The sequence below is a fragment of the Crassostrea angulata genome, chromosome 9 (assembly GCF_025612915.1).
Source record: "Crassostrea angulata isolate pt1a10 chromosome 9, ASM2561291v2, whole genome shotgun sequence".
NCBI lineage: Eukaryota > Metazoa > Mollusca > Bivalvia > Ostreida > Ostreidae > Magallana > Magallana angulata.
In genome coordinates, this window is record NC_069119.1 from 16,025,776 (window position 1) to 16,044,683 (window position 18,908).

Sequence of the window (18,908 nt, forward strand, 5' to 3'; positions counted from 1 at the left end):
AAGAATAATAAAATAATCAAAATTTCTTCAAAATTGAAGAAAATTAGAGGAAATGCGGGCTTAGCAATATCAATTTTAGTATAAATATTTATTCCAATTTAGTAGTTAGCTGATAGACATTCTGATATTCTATCATTTCATTGAAGAATAGAATCTTCAAATCTTAAACAACTGTCTACAGAACTACATTTATTTTTATCATCCTTTATGTTGAGGAAAAAGGTAGTGATCTTGACATGACCTTTATGCGAAAACCAAAAGGTCAAATTTGATTAAACTGATAGAATCATTTGGTTATATGATTCGTTTGACTGTGTCAAAAACTCATGAATTTCTTTTTATAAGAAGTATGTTTGATAACGAGAAGACTCCTTCCTTATTAGAACATGGACGGTGAAATAGAAATAGATATTTTTAAAATAAAAATGAAATCCTCCCACCCTCCCCATATTGTTTGCAAATCAGGATGAGAATCTAAATATTAATTTTATGTGACACGACCTGTAAATATGTCCTGATTTGAGCGTTAGTCATTTATTTTGTGCAAGTTCAATGTCACTATGAGAAAATAAAGCATCTATTATTTTCTAAATACTTGAGTGATGATTTTTTTAGCGGGGGTATCAATTGTGAGCTTGCTCACAATAACCCCAGTTATCTCAGGGTCTATACAATAATTATGTGTTTAATCCGTAATGATAATTACACAGTACATATATTTTCGATACAATGTATGCAAAACTATCAATGATGACGTCACTCGAGTAGGTACCGATCTTAAGAAAATCTAAATTTATAGTGTAAAATTGTGTAAGGATTTTTTTTTCAAATTTTCCAAAAATTATTCAAAGGCCACTTACTCAAAGAGTAGGTCATTGACCTATTATTTTTTGAATGTGGAAAATAACACTACAATGAAAGGTATATATGGCATACAATAGGTGGTTTTTTGCCATCATTGATTTTTGTTTTCATTCTGAGTTCTTAAGCGTTATCTTTAAGGAATTCAGCTGAGTTGAGTGATTTGAAAATGGTGGTGACGGCTTGGCCTAAATGTTTGTCTCCTAATAACGAGACACAGAAGCTTTCAAAAGTGAAAAAAAATCCAACGATTTATTATACAGGATTTTAAAAAAATCCAAACAAAAATTTTACTTAACAATACATGAAACCGTGAGCATGTCTATAGAAACACACGTACAGGTGCTTGAGGACAGGACAACCCCCACCCCCATCTCCCGATTTAGACCCCCGGGGTAGTTGACTCTCCTTTTGATAGAAATTCCACTAAAGTCATATCTGAAAATGAACAGATAATAATCGAATTATGTACCCCCTCCCTAAATTTGCATATAAAAAGAGAAAAGGCACATCTATGCCACTCAGGTACGTTTGTTCACATAACTTCCCATTCGTCATTTTTGGATTAATAAACATGTATCCGCCATATGTATCCAACTAGCACGGGTTGATACCATATATTCGGTAATTTTCGCGATTATCCAATTTTCGTTCCTCTTTTTGTTTTCGCGAACTATTTCAGCTATTTCAACTCTTCAAATATTGAATACGCAGAAATTATATCCTGTAACATTTTCCATAAGAAACTTTTAAAATCGCAAAAAATGACTGACGCAAATTAAAAATGCTACATATTTCCCCCATTTTCAAAAATTTTGTGACACGCAAAAAAAACCGGATATACGGTTTTATCTTATTCTCATAATTCTTTTAAACTGAACGTGTGTTCCTCTGTTAGTCTACTTTACCATGTCAAATGAGTTTTTTGAAGACAAGCTAGGTACTAGGATGGAATTCAAGAGCTTTCAGTGACGTAATGTACATCCTTGAAGCATAAAATCTGAGGAGTCTTTTTGCGTGCCAATATATATATGTAAACTGATTTTCTCATATGTCATCGTAGTGACCGAAAGATATTTACTTCCGTCACAGTTACCTAGCGGAGTGGAATACCTTTATATCATTTTCTTTTTACATGCAATTTTGGGGCGTTTTACATAAATCGTTATTTTCCGTTAATTTTCAGATACATTTAGGAAGGGTACATGTTGTTTTCATGACATTAAAGAAACTTTTATTAGAAGGGGAGTCAACTATCAGGGGGGGGGGTCCTGTTCTTAAACACCTGTGTATAGAAAGAAAATCAATTCTTGTCACAGGACAAGGAATCCGAAGTATAATATAAGTCCCGTCACGGTGAATACTACCGAGTTTACGGATGACTGCACACTGCCGGAGTTCGCCGAAGGATGCCGAAGCATGAAAGCTCCTGCAAGTTCGTTTTCAAAGGATTTCACAAAATAGCCAGGCTCGAATTCGTCTTCGTTGTTCATGATTTCCCACAATTCTTCGCCGATCTCACCACCGGAAGTCGTTAAGTCAGTGAATGTCGGTAAAGCTGATGTTTCATAGGTGATTATTTTCTGTCCAATTTTTGCAGTAATGAACGCAGATCTGTATACGCTTTTGACTGAATCGTAACTATCTTCATCGAACTTCACCTACAAAAACATAGTGACGTCATTTTATTTGCATACTAATGATTTATAATTTTCATTTTTGTGTAATAAATATAACGTAAATTGATTTTAAAACTGTATACTTATGTTGCGTATACATACGAAAAATGTCTTTAATTAATATTCCTCTTCAATGTACACTCAGAAGAACAGAAAATATAAACATATATTTTAAAAACATATATTTTTAAACATCTATGAAAGAGATAGAGGGCATAAGGATTTTACGTGGATCTCAGAGCAATGTGAAAAATGTATTTTATGTAAAGTAATCATTGTGAAGTATAAATGGTGAGAAATAGATCACAACTGGAGAATTTATTATATTTATTATACAACTGTATTAACGATGACAATGACCATGAAACATGTACATGTAGCTATGATTCGGTAGTTTAACATTCTATATTCTACAATTGCAAACAGTTTCGCCCCGTCTTAAATTCGCCCAGAAGCAGTTGTGCTTAAAGAGACATAATTAGGAAACATTTGAAATCGCCCAGTCTTAAATTTAATATTTCCTGGTACACAGTTCATTATCCAGTGTCCTACCCCGTTAAAACAGGATGTTAATGAATTGAGCTTGTGACGCATGATTTGATTGATTTGATTATATTTTATTGTACTGATAATCAATGTGGGATTTGGCATGACACGTTCTGTAACTTACCGTATGTCTGGGAATTTTCGCGATGATCTAATTTTCGCTTTTTTCACGACCTTTTTTAAATTGCAAATAACTGAATACACAGAAATTACATCCTGCATTATATCTGTAGGACACTTTTAAAATCGCACAGAAAATGACTGTCGGAAATCAAAAATGCTTTATATTTTCCCCATTTTCGCAAATTTTGTGACACGCGAAAAAAACGAATATACTGTATATCGCCCTCTCCCTAATGCAGGATACTACAGCGTGTGAAATATATAGCATGTACCATTACAGAAATTTTTTAACGTGTTACGAATGTGTACATGTACTATATATATATATAAAAAATAAAAGGGGCAGGGGCCAGATGTTGTAATGTTATTAGAAGCGCATGAAATACTCAGAGTCTATTCTTGGAAAAATTCGTGCCCGTTTTATTTTCGCTGCTTTTCGCCGGGCGCCCTCGTTGTCAGCGCGGGCGAATTTAGTAAAGACTGGCCGAATTCCTTTGTCTCAAATTGTATCTCTTTAAACACAACTTTGTGTGGTCTATAATTCAAGACGGGGCAAAACATAACCCTGTATACAGCACGCATTACTGTGACGTTCATCTCACCTGTTGCACGACCAGGCCGCTTCGAACGTACTTCGTGTACACTGTCACGTACATGGCCGTTCTCATATCCAGCATCTTTATGTCCACCATCTTTTTCAGCGCCGTCTTTCCGCAACCTGTATACAAAGCAGCATTGCCTTTATACAATCAGAAACATTGCTCGGCCTTTTCCGTCAAGTTCTCGACTTGACGGAAAAGGCCGAGCGATGTTCAGACTGTGCCTTTACAGTGGTTTAAGGTGGCTCTATACACCACTTTTTGATGACGCAGTACGCAAAAAAGTAAATCTGGAAACATGCATTTCCGGTACTGGCTGATTTAAACTGAGGTGAATTGTATGGGAACCGCTATTTTGAAAAAATTGTTAAATGGATAGATTTAATTTGATAATTGGAAAATTCATTACTTACAAGTAATGTGGTATGTGACACCTTCACGTTGTGTGGTATTATTTATGGAAATAAACAATAAAATCAAGTATAAATTTTTAAAGAGTTTCTTTAGCATCATCGATATGTTACACCGTAGCGCAGTGGGTTAGTGGGTTCACTTCAAACCAGTAGGTCATGAGTTCGATTCCCGCTGAGAACAATAAATTTTTTAACTTTCCAAAAATTTCTAAAACGTATTTTTTTGGTTGAATACCGTGAAAGAAAATTCTAAACAGGTGAAAATATTTCAATTATAATATACTTTAATGCACATTAATATCGACACCTAACGGGGATGAGAGGGTTGCTTTGAATTTCTCTCAGGTTGGGATACATAAATCCTATTAGCCTAGTCAATGTTCCCCTTTATTTATTTGACTTAGATTTGCACTAAAGCGAATATATTCACTTATACAGGGCAAAGTCTATAATGAAATATGCATGTATTTATCATTCCAACATTATATTTAGGAAATTTTCTTCAACTCAGAAATGAAAAGTCCCCAAGGTGTTTGGGCCTTGGGACTTAGGAACGATAACCCTTACATGAGGAACTTTCATACCAAATAAAATTTAAAATATTTTTTGTGTTTATTTGCAATTGTTTTCATTCAATTTTTTATTTCACATTTATTAAAATACATTTTCTTATAACATCAAGCAACTTTTTCAGATGATTTGTCAACAGAGTAAGAAAATATGAAAAAATATGTTTTGGGGAAATACTAAAAAAATTGCAATAATAACATTTTTGAATGTTAAGAAGTGTTATATTTTTTTTTATGTGTCCGAAGGAAATATCCATCATATGACAAAATAATTTCTCTCAATTTGTTGATAGCTGGCTTTTTAAAAAATATTTTACAAAAACACGAAAAAACATTAAAAAATTCTTTAAAAATACCTATAGTATCCCTATCGTCATTTTAATATTTGATAAGTATATGTTTTGTGGTCTTCTATTGAAAATTGGAATAAACTGTGGGTGTATAGAGCCACCTTAATTCCAATTCGCGGGAATCAATTTTCATGGACTAAGCGAAAATCGCAGTTACCAGGATATGTAAATTCCAGTGGCCCTTTTCACAAAAAATCTTAGGACTAAGATAAAAAAAATTCACAACCATGTAAGTTTTCGTTTAAAAGAGATATTCATTTTTTTCTAAAATATCATTTACAATATTGTTAAAAGTAGAATTAAAATAAGAGTTTTTGTGATATTTTACAGCGTATACTTTTTATAGAAAAGGAAATAATTGTCTTTAGTCGTAAGATTTTTAGTGAAAAGGGCCACTGGACAATAATTCCGTAGGTACTTTTTGGTACTTAAAAATAGTACATGTTTATAAACTTTCAATTCCGTTGAACAACTAAAAACTGAAAACAAAAATCCAAAAAAATTGGTAATCAACGAATATTTATGAATCCACATGCAGTATTTCACATTTTGATCATGGTACGAAGTCGATATATGATAACACTTTGTAATTGTATTTGAAATTTATAAATTTGTGTGGAAAAGAAAAATATAATTAATGAACTATAGACTTGTGAAAATTTGTTTAATTATATTCGATTTTTAAAATATTATACTGTTACAAAACTGCGATATGTTACATCAACAACATATAATTCCTAATGAAATTTTGAAACGACCTGGGACCAAAGATCTAATAGTGTATGTTGTAAGTTATTACCAGATCTTAGTCATCAATGATGGTGTTGAACTGTCTACATGTGTATATGTAAAATACGTGTGTAAATGTCTTACTATGTTGCAAAAGAATCGTATCGTTTGCGCATGCCTGACACCGGAAATGATAGTTTTCACAAGCCTCTTTTGGGTCTTTATCTATGTCATCACAGCTGACGTCATTAGAACTTCTTTGCAATCGCCCTGAAAAAATTTTAAACAATTTGTTGCAGATTTAAGCCGTATTTGTATATAAAGAAGACTTATGTCAATATATTTACTACAATGAGTAGTTTATTTCTATCTCAACTTTTTTTTTAGAATTTTGAATTTCTCGAACGTAAATATTTCTCAAAAATAAAAGTTCACCTGCTTCACTCTATTTAATCACGTGACAATCCAAATTAAATACCCAATATTTACCCAATGTTTTCATTTGCAAGTATCTTTCCTTTTACGAACATACAAAAAATTTCAGTATAAACAGCATGTTAAAAAGTTCACGTGATCAAATCCTGTGAAGCCCCGTGAACTTTTTAACATTGATGTTTATTACTTACATTATATTTTGAGATAGGCAACTTGTTCCGAATTATTAACAAAACCGTGTTTATATGTTTACAATAATGCAAGCATCGAACAGTAAGCGCCTGCGATAATCATCGTGACGTCATTGAAAAGTTCACACGGAAATGAACGTTTTTGATTTTTATTTAGGGAAACATATTTGCAAACCTAAATATATCCAGCTAAACTTTTAACCTGTTGTTTATTTCTTAAGTGTACTTTTTAACAGGTCAAGAGGTTTGACCATCGCCTTTATAGCTTAGATTTGCCAGTTGCATTATAAAAACATCAAAACACTGTTAAATGTTCATAATTCTAAACTATCTTACTTTTTCAAACGTAAATATAAATAATAAACATCACCCGACCAACCAAGTTCATATCTCGGTGAACTTTTTAACATTGTTGTTTTCTAAAGTATTTCGTAAGTGAACGTTTAAACATTGCTATGATTCATTTTTATATATTCAAATACATACATCGTGCTTGGGTGGGGATGTTTGGCTGGGCCGTGGGGAACTCCCTGAGATTTGTCGTCGGAATTTGCGACATCTGTGGACCACCCGGGATCTGATTAAATTGACCGGAAGCGACGTGATTCTGACTGAATGAACCTTCCTGTGCTAGTAACTGGTTTTGACGATTACTCCATGACGTCACTTCCCCGTCCGGTTTCATGACGTGTAACGAGACAATGGATGAAGACCATTGTTTATCGGAATTTGGAATGTTGAAAACCTTGACGAGGTCTTCGCCACCTAAAAATTAAAAGACATTAAGCATATTATCGTAAAATCACATATATATTATTATTATTAAAGATCATTCCATGAGGATAAATTTGTGTTGAACGCAACACGGTATTTCATTAAATATTTCAACAGCGTATATCAAAGTCAGCTTCAAATGAGTACCTATCAAGAATTAAGAAGCTAATTTTTTTTCTCATATTAATACTCATGATTCCTGATAAAGACATTTATAGATTACAACACGATCCTGGTACTAATATATATTGTTATACTTTCATGTTAAATACTGAAATCTGATTGGTTAAGACGCAGTTAATAATATTTACTATTACCCTCAGCGTTAGCAACGCACTTGGCAACGGGTAACATTAAAAAATATTACATGCGCGAAAATTATGCGCGTACGGTTCGCTGTAGAATTCACGTTATTCCTATATAAAAGCAGTAAAATTTTCTTAAAAATTTAAAAAAGACATTCAGTATAACAAAATAAATAGTGCCTGTTTGGGAGGATAACAGTTGAAATTGACACCCCTCGAAAACCATTGTCAACCTCCGCTTCGCGTCGGTTGACAATGGTTTTCTCGGGGTGTCAATTTCAACTGTTACCCTCCCAAACAGGCACTATTTATATAATATCAGATTATTATCTTATACCAAATTGAAAACGTGAAGAAAGATTACATGTTTACAAGAAGTTCGTGACAGTTTGAGACAACAAAATGAAATAGGATGGGTTCGGAAAAATTGATTCATACAATTGAAATCGCATCGAATTAGTACTTTGGTGTCTTATTTATTTGTATCAGGGGGATAAGATTGGCATTAGATCTATCATAAATGTTTAGACATGATTATTTAAGCTATAAACTACTATTTAGTATAGAAATTTCGAAATATCCTAGATATTAAGTATTTTCCTATATGTATAATTATACAGAACTGTCAAATAGATTAGTAAATAAATCTAAATGTGACAAAACCGTTCTTGTGTTCTTAACTTGATGAAATATATTAACCTTCTATCTGGGAAATTTTAGTAACTGCCGACTTCATGAAAGAGGAAACAGACGACATGATGTTGGAGACATGCGCATTGACCGTGTTCATGATCTGAGGAATGTTTTGATGCAGTACGTTCATCTGGCGATTCAACTGGTGCTCCACTTCCTGTTTTCCTTGCATTGCTGTGGCAACCTGTATAAAAGGAGGGGTAAAAAAAAGACCTTTTTTATCTATATAATATTAATTACAATATTTGAAGATATTTATAATCTAAAAATGGCTTTTATATTCGCCCAGTCTCAAAATCGCCCGATGACTGAGAAAGAGGCGAAATTATAACGAGGGCCAATACCGCCCTGTATATATACAGCATGCTGTACATTCTACAAATCATACATTATTTACCTGCTGAGCGGCGTCGTTAGCCAGTCGATCAATGGTCTGAGGATCAGACATTTGTGTTTCCATGGTAATGAACGCATCTTTAACTTGGGGAATCAGTTTTGGAATGGTGTCCAAGGCCTTGTTGAAGCCTTCTCCGATAGTGCGCCTGAGCGTCTCTAGTTTGGACTCTGTTTCGGCTTTCTCCACGATGTTATGGCCTTGGTCCTGTAGTGTTTGCGGTACCTAATATAGAATTTACGCATATTAACATATACGCAGCCTACCGTATATTCTATTTAATTACAAGTAAATACATGAATTACATCCACATGAATTGGTGAAAAAGTATTTTCATGATTCCACGGACTTTTATTCATTTAGTTAAAAAAAAATCTTCTCTTTTTAATTTCATAATTAAAAAAAAAATGTTCATGCGCGGATCGGGGTGGGGGTCGAAAGGGGTAATGGTATCGGGGTCCACCGCCTGGGAAAACTTGAAAAATTCAAATTGTAAAGTTGGCCTCGCCCCCCCCCCCCCTCCCCGGCAAACAACATCATTCCTCGGAACCCCCTCCCTGCATGGAAAACTTTCTGTTTTAATATGTAATGTTTAATGATAACCTTACGTCTTGCACTATGTCGTTGGCCGCTGTTTTTGACATTTCTATCACCGATTCAGCCAACTTTACATCCGGTTCAACCATTTTGACTTCTGGAATCGGGGTTTCTTCCTCTCGTTTCAATATAGTTTCTACATTGGTTATATTACCATTGCACTGCAGCGTTCTAAAATAGAAGAAATGAATTCTTTTCCAGCTACACTTCGGAGTCTGTATAATAGGAGACAATCTTAGCACAACAGCACAAGATATGAATAATAACCGACCCACCCTTATTTTATTTTCTTCTGTTAATACTGATGTTTTGGCTGATAAATTTTTTTGGGGGGTGGGAGGGGGCTTTCTTGGCAGTCTAAATGAAGTTAAATAATGGAGTGTTAGCGTGGTAACCCTACGTAATTTTTTTTTTCATTTTCAGCTGCTATGCTAGTAATCTTAACAGTCATCTGTTGAAAATGATACAGCAAACTTATCTTATGTACAGATCTCTTTTATGCATTTAGACATATAATTTTCTTTCTGTGTTTGAGGGGGGGGGGGTAGTATGGACTATATTATTTTTTTAGCTCATTATTGATAAAACATCCGACTCCAGTCCTGTGAAAAACTTGACATTTCTTTCCGTTTGAGATTACATGTAAATTGGAACACCTATCACAAATTTTCAATGTTATCATCCGGGTTGTTGTCATGTTGTTTGAAATGCAAAATTCTCGTCACAAGATATAGGGGACAATACAATTTAAGAAGTTATCTTGAGATTGTTTCCTTATCAGTAATGGAAAACTATCGTTTTCACCATTTGATGTTCTTAAAAATCGAATACTGTAGTATAATTCAAGAAAATGTGCTGTATAAATATCTTGGGACAGAATATAGTACTATTAAAAGTAGACATCTTACCGTTTCTCACAGAGGTTTCGAACACACTCACGGCATACCACGTGACCGGCCGAAGCTTTTACAAGACAGTCTTTGACGCTCTCTGCTAGACCGTGCCGTGTTCTCTGTGCTTCTTCGATCGCAGCTGTCATTTTGTTAACAAGTCGTCCCTTCACCGCTACATTCAGAACTGGAGAAAAAAATTAAGGTGGAATAACACATTTTAATAAGGTCACTCAAACTAACAGTAAATATTTGATTATGAAATATATAATGTTAAAGCAATATGAGCTGTATTTTTTGGAATTTTATTTTGCTGGAAAAAGCTGCTAGTATGATAAGTCTGCATATAACTTAAACTTTTATGATAAATAAGGTTTGAAAAAATCATAAATTTTTGTCAGAGGAAAGATTTCTCTTCTAAGGAATATATAGCAAATCAATTTTTGTAAAGGACGACAATAATTCAATTTTGCTCCAATTAATTAAGGCTTCTTAACGGCCTTTAACACAAAAATATGGCTAAAAGATGTTTAAAAACCATAATATTTCTGTCATTTTAGTAGAAAATAACATTTTCGTCAACAATAAATTCAACATGAAAATTGCAGCTCATATTGCTTTAAATAAACTGTACATATGTCAAATAAGCGAAAAATTTGCAGTTTTGGGATAAAAATTGATATCTAAAACATTCAATTCACTAAGTAACAACATAATCCCCTGTTGGATTCGAACTCGGGATGTACGGATCACAAGCCCGACACTTTAACTACTCGACAATGGAGTAAGTTAAATGTCGATAAAATCCTTTTGATAAAACGAAATGTCGTTTCGGTCAGAGGACAGCCATTTTGTGATGATGTGTTATTCCACCTTAAATGAAAACTCCATCAAATAATTAAGCTGACAATTTAATGGGTCATTTTTTCTGATGCATAATGTTTTAAATATTTCGTTCACTAATTTAAAGTCTTTTTCTCATCTGATTTTAAAACACTATTTGAATTAAAATAGAAACTGACAAAATTATTTCAAAAATCTTTACGATCCAGTTCAAACCGGTTTTAAAACAACATACGCATTCCTTTTATTTATTTTTTTTTAAACTGCTTTCAATTTCATTGTTTAGTTAAATTAATATCAACTTTCATACACTCTGTTTCGTCAATATTCGTTAGATACCAATTTTCGTGTATTCAGGTTTTTATACAAATGTACAATTGTAAACAGTACTTCATTGACATTTGACCAATGTAGGGATTAATTGAGTCTGCTCTAACCCCCAAAACTGTTATTTATCATTTGAGCCTGTAAAAATTATAGATGTCTCAATTCTTACTTAAGCCTGCACAAAATGTTATTTCTTACTATAAAATTCACAAATTATTCACTGAGCAGAAAAGATCGCGTATTCGAATGCAAAATTATAACATGTTTCAGCTTCTACTTATTTTATTATTTAATCATGTCTGTTCAGAGAAAAATGTGTTGAGAGAGGGGGTAGGGTTAAAAAAATCAGCCTAAAGAAGTAGAAAAAAAAATATTCCAAATTTTGATGAACTACTGCATTATTATAAATATAAGTTTTAAATACAAAATAGAAAAATACGTAGCATTTAAAAATTTCGGGTTTCTGAATTAGAAAAATGTTGGTCATCTTTTGAAAAATTTTTGATTTTTGGATTATATATATATATAAGTCAATTACGATATGAGAGAGAGAGAGAGAGAGAGAGAGAGAGAGAGAGAGAGAGAGAGAGAGAGTGTGTGTGTTTGGTGAATGAGTGAGTGAAAAGTGTACATGTATGATGGGGGGTAAAAAAATTGCATAAAGAATGTGTTATACATCTATACAATTATGCATCTATTTGTGTGCTGAAAAAAAAATGTAAGAAAATGACTGAGACCACAAATATTTGTGTGCCAACACCTTAACCCCCCCCCCACCCACCCCCCCCCCCCCCCCCCGCCCCGCACCTTCCCCCTTCAAGCAACGTAATTGTATAGTTGTATACTTACGCATTAAGTTATCCACGTCCAGAGTCTTGTAATCAGCACCCAGAACCATTGACAGGTACAACACCGATACAGCGGCCACAGTCACTGCCAGGCCGCGCATGCTTGAATTATGAGGGAGAATCTGTCAGTTACATCAAAGTTTGAAACTACCCGATATACATGGAAACAAGCAGTCGCAGAAGTGATACAAAAATAATTCATTCGTTCATTCATTCATTCATTCATTCATTCATTCTCTCTCTCTCTCTCTCTCTCTCTCTCTCTCTCTCTCTCTCTCATGATAACGAATGCGTATAATGATGATGATGATGATGATGATGATGATAATGATGATGATGATTACCGTTTGGGAGAATCAGAAACTAAATACCGGTATATCATGTGTTTATACCTCTTTTATAGAAATTCGATTATCAAGTGAAAAACTAATCATATATTCATCATATAGATTGTTTTACGTCTTTTGACAAATGATAAAGTTGATCTAAAAGCTTCAGAACAACAATGATTAAAATCAGATTTGTTCGATCAAATGATCTGATATTTAATCAAAATGATCGTATTTATCATCGATTAAACATGTTTTATTTGTTGTATGTTATTAGATGAATATTGATTGTTATTAAATGAATATTGATTGCTCTTACCTTGCGTTCGATGTATTCCTATATTCGATTTTATCCTTTGTGATTTATTTAATAATTCCGCAGTTAACTATAGCGCACGTGTTGAAACAATATGGTAGTAGCAAATAGTTATTAAGGGTATAGTGCTAAAATAGAGACTGATTAACTGGTGGGGATCCCAGGGGGTTAATTTGAATATTTCAAATATAATGTTTCTTATTTTCAATGTACAAGAAACATATTCAAATTTGGTCAAATTTAATGAATGAAAATTCAAATTCTAGTGTTATATTTTTACATTTAATTTCAAATTTCCGTAAATTTCTATGATTTCTCCCCTTTTAGGCCTCAGCTATTTTGCGGTTGATTAGGTTTGTTATAATATGTTTACTGTTTACTTCCTTTTCTTACATCTCTCTGTAATAAGGCAATCCATCAAACGTGTCCCCGGGGGCGGGCTGTATTGACCATAGTTACAAGTACATATATACCTCTCAGTAACGAGAAGTCAATAGAGGAAATGATACAGAAATAATTTTCTCTTTCTCTACAAGTATCTTTTCTCTCTCTCTCTCTCTTTCTCTCTCTCTCTCTCTCTCTCTCTCTCTCTCTCTCTCTCTCTCTCTCTCTCCAGACTTTATAGAGTAGGTATCATTGAAACTGACGACTCTTAATAATGTCTGTATAAATTCAAAATAACACGTCTTCATACAGTTTATAACCGTTTAATTTTTTTTTCACCCTCTTGATAATTCAAAGATCACTTGTTAAACAGATGATTTTAGATCAATAAACAGATTGTTCGATCTCTTTTGTATAATATTATACAATAAGAAGTCATTTTTCATATAATATTTGGAACAGTTAACACAACAAAAAAAAATTATCACAGTTATTCCGGTTATTAGTGTTCAAAAACATACAAAACAGATCTTAAACGACGAAATTAACATAATATACATGTAAGTATACATACACACATGATATTTACACGTGATATACAATAAACAAATGATACACAAAAAAGCACATTATGATATAGCACAGAAATGGAAGGGTCGTTTAGAACATTGATTGCGTTGTGATTTCCTGGTCTGTAGAAAGTATAATATGACACAGTACAGTCGAGCTAATGGTCGGAAGAAGTATGTACATGTATATATACATTGAAAAATAAGATTAAAACAAATATCAAATAAAAACAACAACAAGCACTTGTTCAGCATTCAAAAGCGTATTATACATTGTATCCTGCAACTTCACTGCATAAATATAGAAGTAACATCACACAATAAAAAAGTCGCCTTCAAAATATTTTTTTTTAAATCCGTCTCTGCTTTTGAACGCACATCACAATGACTTTTTCGACATGAGATTTTTTTTTTCTTTTAAACGTAATACTGTTTTGTGGTCCACGTCGCCATTTTTTTCGCTTAGGAGCGCTGAGCCCAGACAACGAGCGCTGTTAGCAGGAGAAGGGGTGTGAAAACCGAGATCCGCGCCTGACTGTTGCAGTAAGTGGTGGAGCATGAGCAGGATCCGTACCCTATCTTATTGTCACAGGTGTCAGACGAGGCGGCCAGGCACGAACGTTCCACGTATGTGAACACTGAAACAGTGAATAAATAATAACAATATGTATAATAATGAATAATAATAAAATATATAAATAATAATAATAATACAGATGATGCCGAAACAATAAATAATTGCATACATGTATTTAATGAGTGAGTGAAGGACTGAATGAATAAATGAAACATGATAAGTACATGGAATGATGATTGATAATAATACAGATACTGAAACAATAAATGATTATACATTTAATGAGCGAAGGAGTGAATAAATGAACGAGTAGAAACGCTAGCTGAAACATATAAGAAAACTGAATGAATGAGTGAATGAATGAATGGGTGAGTGAATGTTGAATGGAAATTTTAAAAAAAAAAATTTACAAAAACGAATGAATGAATGAAAACAGTTATAATAAAGGAATGAATTAATTTTTAAATTTCTTAAACAAATCACAAAATCAAATGATGAATAAATGGAGAATGAAAAGTGAAAAAAAATTTAAACAACGAATGAATGAGTAAATGTAAAAAAAGGACAAGTAATGAAAGGAATGAATGAATGAAGAAATAAATGAGTAAATAATTTAGATGGTATATCTAAAGCGGGAGAACTCAAGTTCTAATTGTTGCAACATAATCACACAAAGCATGAACGACAACTCATACATGCATTAAATTGAGTTGGTCTCTTCTTAAGATTCTATCCCGACGTCTTCGCGATCATTAAATAATAATGTAGAAATGTTTTTTTTCAAAACCAAAGCGATAATAGTAAACACATACAGATCCTCGTCAGCATGTACGGAGGTTGGCGACTTTCAATATCATTATTTTCCAATTTAAATTTAAAAAGTCCTTCATTAATAATAGTGAAGAGGGCAGTATGCGTCAAAAAATCATTATTTCCTATAGGCCTATGTAAATATATGAAATATTGTTTTGCCTCGGACTGGAATGTCTCGACGTCATTGGATGAATAGCGTCACGTGATTGTCTCATAAATTTCTTAACACGGCGAGCGTCAAAATTTATACGGCAACATGGCGGACGTAACGTTATTTAAGCTGATTTTTTACACAAATGTTTAACCATACCTTTGATTTTTAAGCCCCAAAAATATATAGATTGACCCCCCTTTGCCCGTGACGTAATATTATGATCCTACAATATTGCATCCAGGTTTGCACCGACGACTGACGAGAAAGGTAAAAAATTAGAGAATTAAGCTATGAATTTTAATATTATGTATTATCTTCTGTTTGTTTACATATCAAACTTTAGGTCCTCGACAAAACAAAACACTTATTAGGTATGTTACTGACTGTGTAAAGAAATTTGTGGGATCGGTAAAGTCCATACTTTAGGTTTTTAAATTTCTGTACACAGTCAGTAACAAACCTAATAAGTAATAATATCCGGTTAACAAAAAAATGGGGGGTTGGGATTTAACCCCCCTTCCCCACCCCCACCCCCTCCTAGCCCCGTTGCTACGATGCTGGTATAAATCTACATTTTACGTCTTCTTTTTTTTAAGATGGAGTTAACAACACAAATTGCTCAAGATTACATAAAATATCTATACATATAATACATGTGTAGGTGTAATTAACAAATGAGAGATCGGGGTTTACCTGTTCCCAGACTTTTGAAGGATTTGCCACACGCCGCGCAGTTGGACGCCGTCCGCTTGGCGTCTTGAAGCCCTAATTCGTTGATACTCTCCCCACAGTTTGTGGGGTCATCGTCAGAATTACACACCCAGCAGTCAATGGCGAGAACTGCAAACAGATACATGTAGAAAAAAAATGTTTACATAGTGTCTTTGTCTGTGATAACTCTACTCTACAAATTAATTTTGTAATGTATAAGCCAATACATTTCAACATGCAATATCTTGTTTAATAATCATAACATTGCTGAAAATATATATACATGTAATATAAATATCATAATTATTAAAATATAAATGTAAGTAATAAGGAATCTTTCTTTGAATATTAGGGGGTGATCAAATATAACACACCCAATAGTCAATAACAAAATCGGTAAATATATAAATACGAGTATATAAATAATCGTTACTATACACAAAATCAAATTTTTAGGCATCGTTTTTAAAGTGGGAAAGGAAAGGGGGGGGGGGCATTGATCTACGCAAAATCTTAACAATCAAAGTGTTATAGGTTGCTTCCCATGTTACGATTTTTGAAAATTTTGATCTATCTGTTAAATTTACCTACAATTTTAATACTGTCCAAAAAAAGGTAGGGGACAGTTGTTTGCTCAAAATTCCATTTTATGTGTGTAAAATTTTGTTTTAAAAAAGTGGGGGGGGGGGGGGGAGGGGCTGCCTTCGATGTTTTATTTGTGTGTGTGTGTGTGTGTGTGTGTGTGTTTTTTTTTTTGGGGGGGGGGGGGGTGGCGGTTGTTCTAGAAAGACAGAGATATAAATCAAGTGTTATTTCATTCCTGTATAATTTCGGCTTCAGCAAAGTTCCGCATTTAAAATTGTGATTATCAAGAATTGATTCAAGCATACAGATATTAGTTCAACAAATGTGTTTAATAGACAATCCTAATATTTTTCAATAATTTACGCATCTTTAAAAGTTAAATATTAAACTTTTGGTCAAAATTCTCTTCGTGGTGAAAACTAGAAAAACGGATGACCTAATTAAAACACAAAATACGTAAAATTCTTTTTCATAAAGGTTTACGCTACTAGCAGAAGCTTAATCATTTCTTTTTGTTTTCATAATTTTTATCAGAAAAAGTTACAATCAGAATTATCATTTAATATAGTTCATTTTTGCATCAAAATTAAATGTTCAAAAATTATAGCTCATATTTTTAAATTTTTCAGCATGCATAAAAATTATTAATAGCCACAAATTCAATAGCATGGCTGATCAAGTTGAGCTGTTACCTAAAAATTATCAATTTCATTTCTAGATATTAAATGAGACAATCAATAAAGGTGTGAAAGGCAGTTTTTTATTTAATGTTTGAAAAATTGCTGGCAAAGATAAGGCAGTAAAAAAATCGATACCAAAAAGACAGTAACATAGCTATGGTTGATGATAAATTAAGCGAAGCACAGCATACAGGTACATGTGGTTCAATATATCGATCATATTCCATGCTACCATTTAGAGTGTATCTGATTTTAGGTGGTGTAAATTGAAATTTCAGTTACCTAATACAAATATGTCCTGCTATTACAATCTCTGAATATACAAACACAAGAGATAATGTTCAGCGACTCTTTTAGACTTTAAATTACAGGATTTTGAAAGAATGCATACCGCGCGTGCAGGTCATTGCTTGCACGTGAGTTGAATTGTATTTAACAAGGGTCAAATTTTAAAAAAAAGTGCATGACTCTTGCTGATGAATGCAATAGAGCATGACTGAATGTGGATGACCGATCGATAATATTGATTCATTAGTAAAGTTTCATCTTTGAAATCTTTGAAAACCGATGAAATAAACATGAAGTGGGCAACAATGGCGAGGTTGGTAGAGGAAAAAAGAACACCTCTCTCTCTCTCTCTCTCTCTCTCTCTCTCTCTCTCATGACTATATATATTACAACAATAATGTTTATAAGTAGAAACAATACTCAAAACATAGTTCCTACATCGTATCCTTATTTGTTAACTGATAGGAAAGTAATCTACACTGATCGTCAAATCAAAGGCCCATTATCTTATAACCCTCCACCCCCACCCCCATTAGTTCGTACTTCGTCAGGTCCATTGATTGCAGAACATTGGAAGGGTCGGATGTATAATAAATCTGTATACTATTACGTAGATTCTTTTCCCAGTAAAGGGGTGAGGATTCTATGCCGTATCAATCATCGACAGAAAATTTTATATGATGAAATACTCGATCTTTAATTAAGGATAGATAAACTCTCCAAACTATACCATTCACAATGTGTTTTCATTCACGAATGACCCCAATATCCAGTATATTGAAATTAATTCCCCATGGTGGGACACACATTTCGAGAGTGGTGGGGTCGTATACCGAACTGCTAAAAAAAAGGCAGACAGACGAACAGCTGGATAGATAGATAGATAGATAGATAGATAGATGAGGGCCATTCAGGCAATTACATAGATAACATGCATGATTGATACAAATTACAAACAAGCACAGACATAAAATCTACATTTTTTCCTATATATATAGTATAACTTACCGTTAGAAACACATCCGAGAATCAAAATGGTCACCAAAATCACAGATTGAGCTTTACAGCCCATCTTCAGCTCGTATATATAAAAGAAAAGAAAAATCTATAAAAAAGAGAAAAAGAATGGCGTCCCCTTAAGTCCTTTTATTGCTCCGACATTCAGGTGAATTTTTTTCAAATACACACTTGATCGGTTTATAGAGAATAAAAACAGGCTTTTTAAAAAACTATTTCAATGGCATTCACTGGTGCATGTTTTCTCCTATTGTATATAGACATGGGTTTTCAACCGGGTAAAAACTGCACTTTGATTGGGTGCTGCGCTCTTGGTTAC

General features: G+C 33.4%; 2 protein-coding genes across 3 annotated transcripts; both read right to left on the reverse strand.

Moving 5' to 3' along the window:
• Positions 1 to 1,085: 1,085 nt before the first annotated feature.
• Positions 1,086 to 12,952, reverse strand: LOC128164253 (uncharacterized). 2 transcript variants are annotated; one of them, XM_052828021.1, is made up of 10 exons: positions 12,815 to 12,952; positions 12,168 to 12,268; positions 10,167 to 10,335; positions 9,270 to 9,429; positions 8,665 to 8,886; positions 8,274 to 8,451; positions 6,982 to 7,260; positions 6,014 to 6,139; positions 3,812 to 3,927; positions 1,086 to 2,522 (listed from the first exon to the last, which is right to left on the reverse strand). In XM_052828021.1, exons 2-10 carry the CDS (start codon positions 12,265 to 12,267, stop codon positions 2,175 to 2,177), a joined length of 1,698 nt encoding a protein of 565 aa, XP_052683981.1. In that variant the 5' UTR covers position 12,268; positions 12,815 to 12,952; the 3' UTR covers positions 1,086 to 2,174. The 2 variants fall into 2 exon arrangements, with proteins under 2 accessions (XP_052683981.1, XP_052683982.1); XM_052828022.1 differs by having other exon boundaries at positions 12,168 to 12,288; positions 12,815 to 12,909.
• A 550-nt stretch (positions 12,953 to 13,502) lies between these two features.
• LOC128163117 (uncharacterized) lies at positions 13,503 to 18,893 on the reverse strand. Its single transcript, XM_052826620.1, has 3 exons — positions 18,581 to 18,893; positions 16,002 to 16,148; positions 13,503 to 14,402 (listed from the first exon to the last, which is right to left on the reverse strand). Exons 1-3 carry the CDS (start codon positions 18,642 to 18,644, stop codon positions 14,227 to 14,229), a joined length of 387 nt encoding a protein of 128 aa, XP_052682580.1. The 5' UTR covers positions 18,645 to 18,893; the 3' UTR covers positions 13,503 to 14,226.
• Between the last annotated feature and the right edge of the window lie 15 nt (positions 18,894 to 18,908).

What these genes read in the sequence shown, in the direction of transcription:
- LOC128164253 (XM_052828021.1), bottom strand. Translation starts at nt 12,267, where the DNA reads ATGCGCGGCCTGGCAGTGACTGTGGCCGCTGTATCGGTGTTGTACCTG. An exon ending in CGAAACCTCTGTGAGAAACG is followed by an intron (nt 9,430 to 10,166) that starts GTAAGATGTCTA and finishes CTTCTATTTTAG; the next exon opens with AACGCTGCAGTGCAATGGTA. An exon ending in CTAACGACGCCGCTCAGCAG is followed by an intron (nt 8,452 to 8,664) that starts GTAAATAATGTA and finishes CCTTTTATACAG; the next exon opens with GTTGCCACAGCAATGCAAGG.
- LOC128163117 (XM_052826620.1), bottom strand. Translation starts at nt 18,644, where the DNA reads ATGGGCTGTAAAGCTCAATCTGTGATTTTGGTGACCATTTTGATTCTC. An exon ending in TCTCGGATGTGTTTCTAACG is followed by an intron (nt 16,149 to 18,580) that starts GTAAGTTATACT and finishes ATCTGTTTGCAG; the next exon opens with TTCTCGCCATTGACTGCTGG. An exon ending in CTTCAAAAGTCTGGGAACAG is followed by an intron (nt 14,403 to 16,001) that starts GTAAACCCCGAT and finishes TCACTGTTTCAG; the next exon opens with TGTTCACATACGTGGAACGT.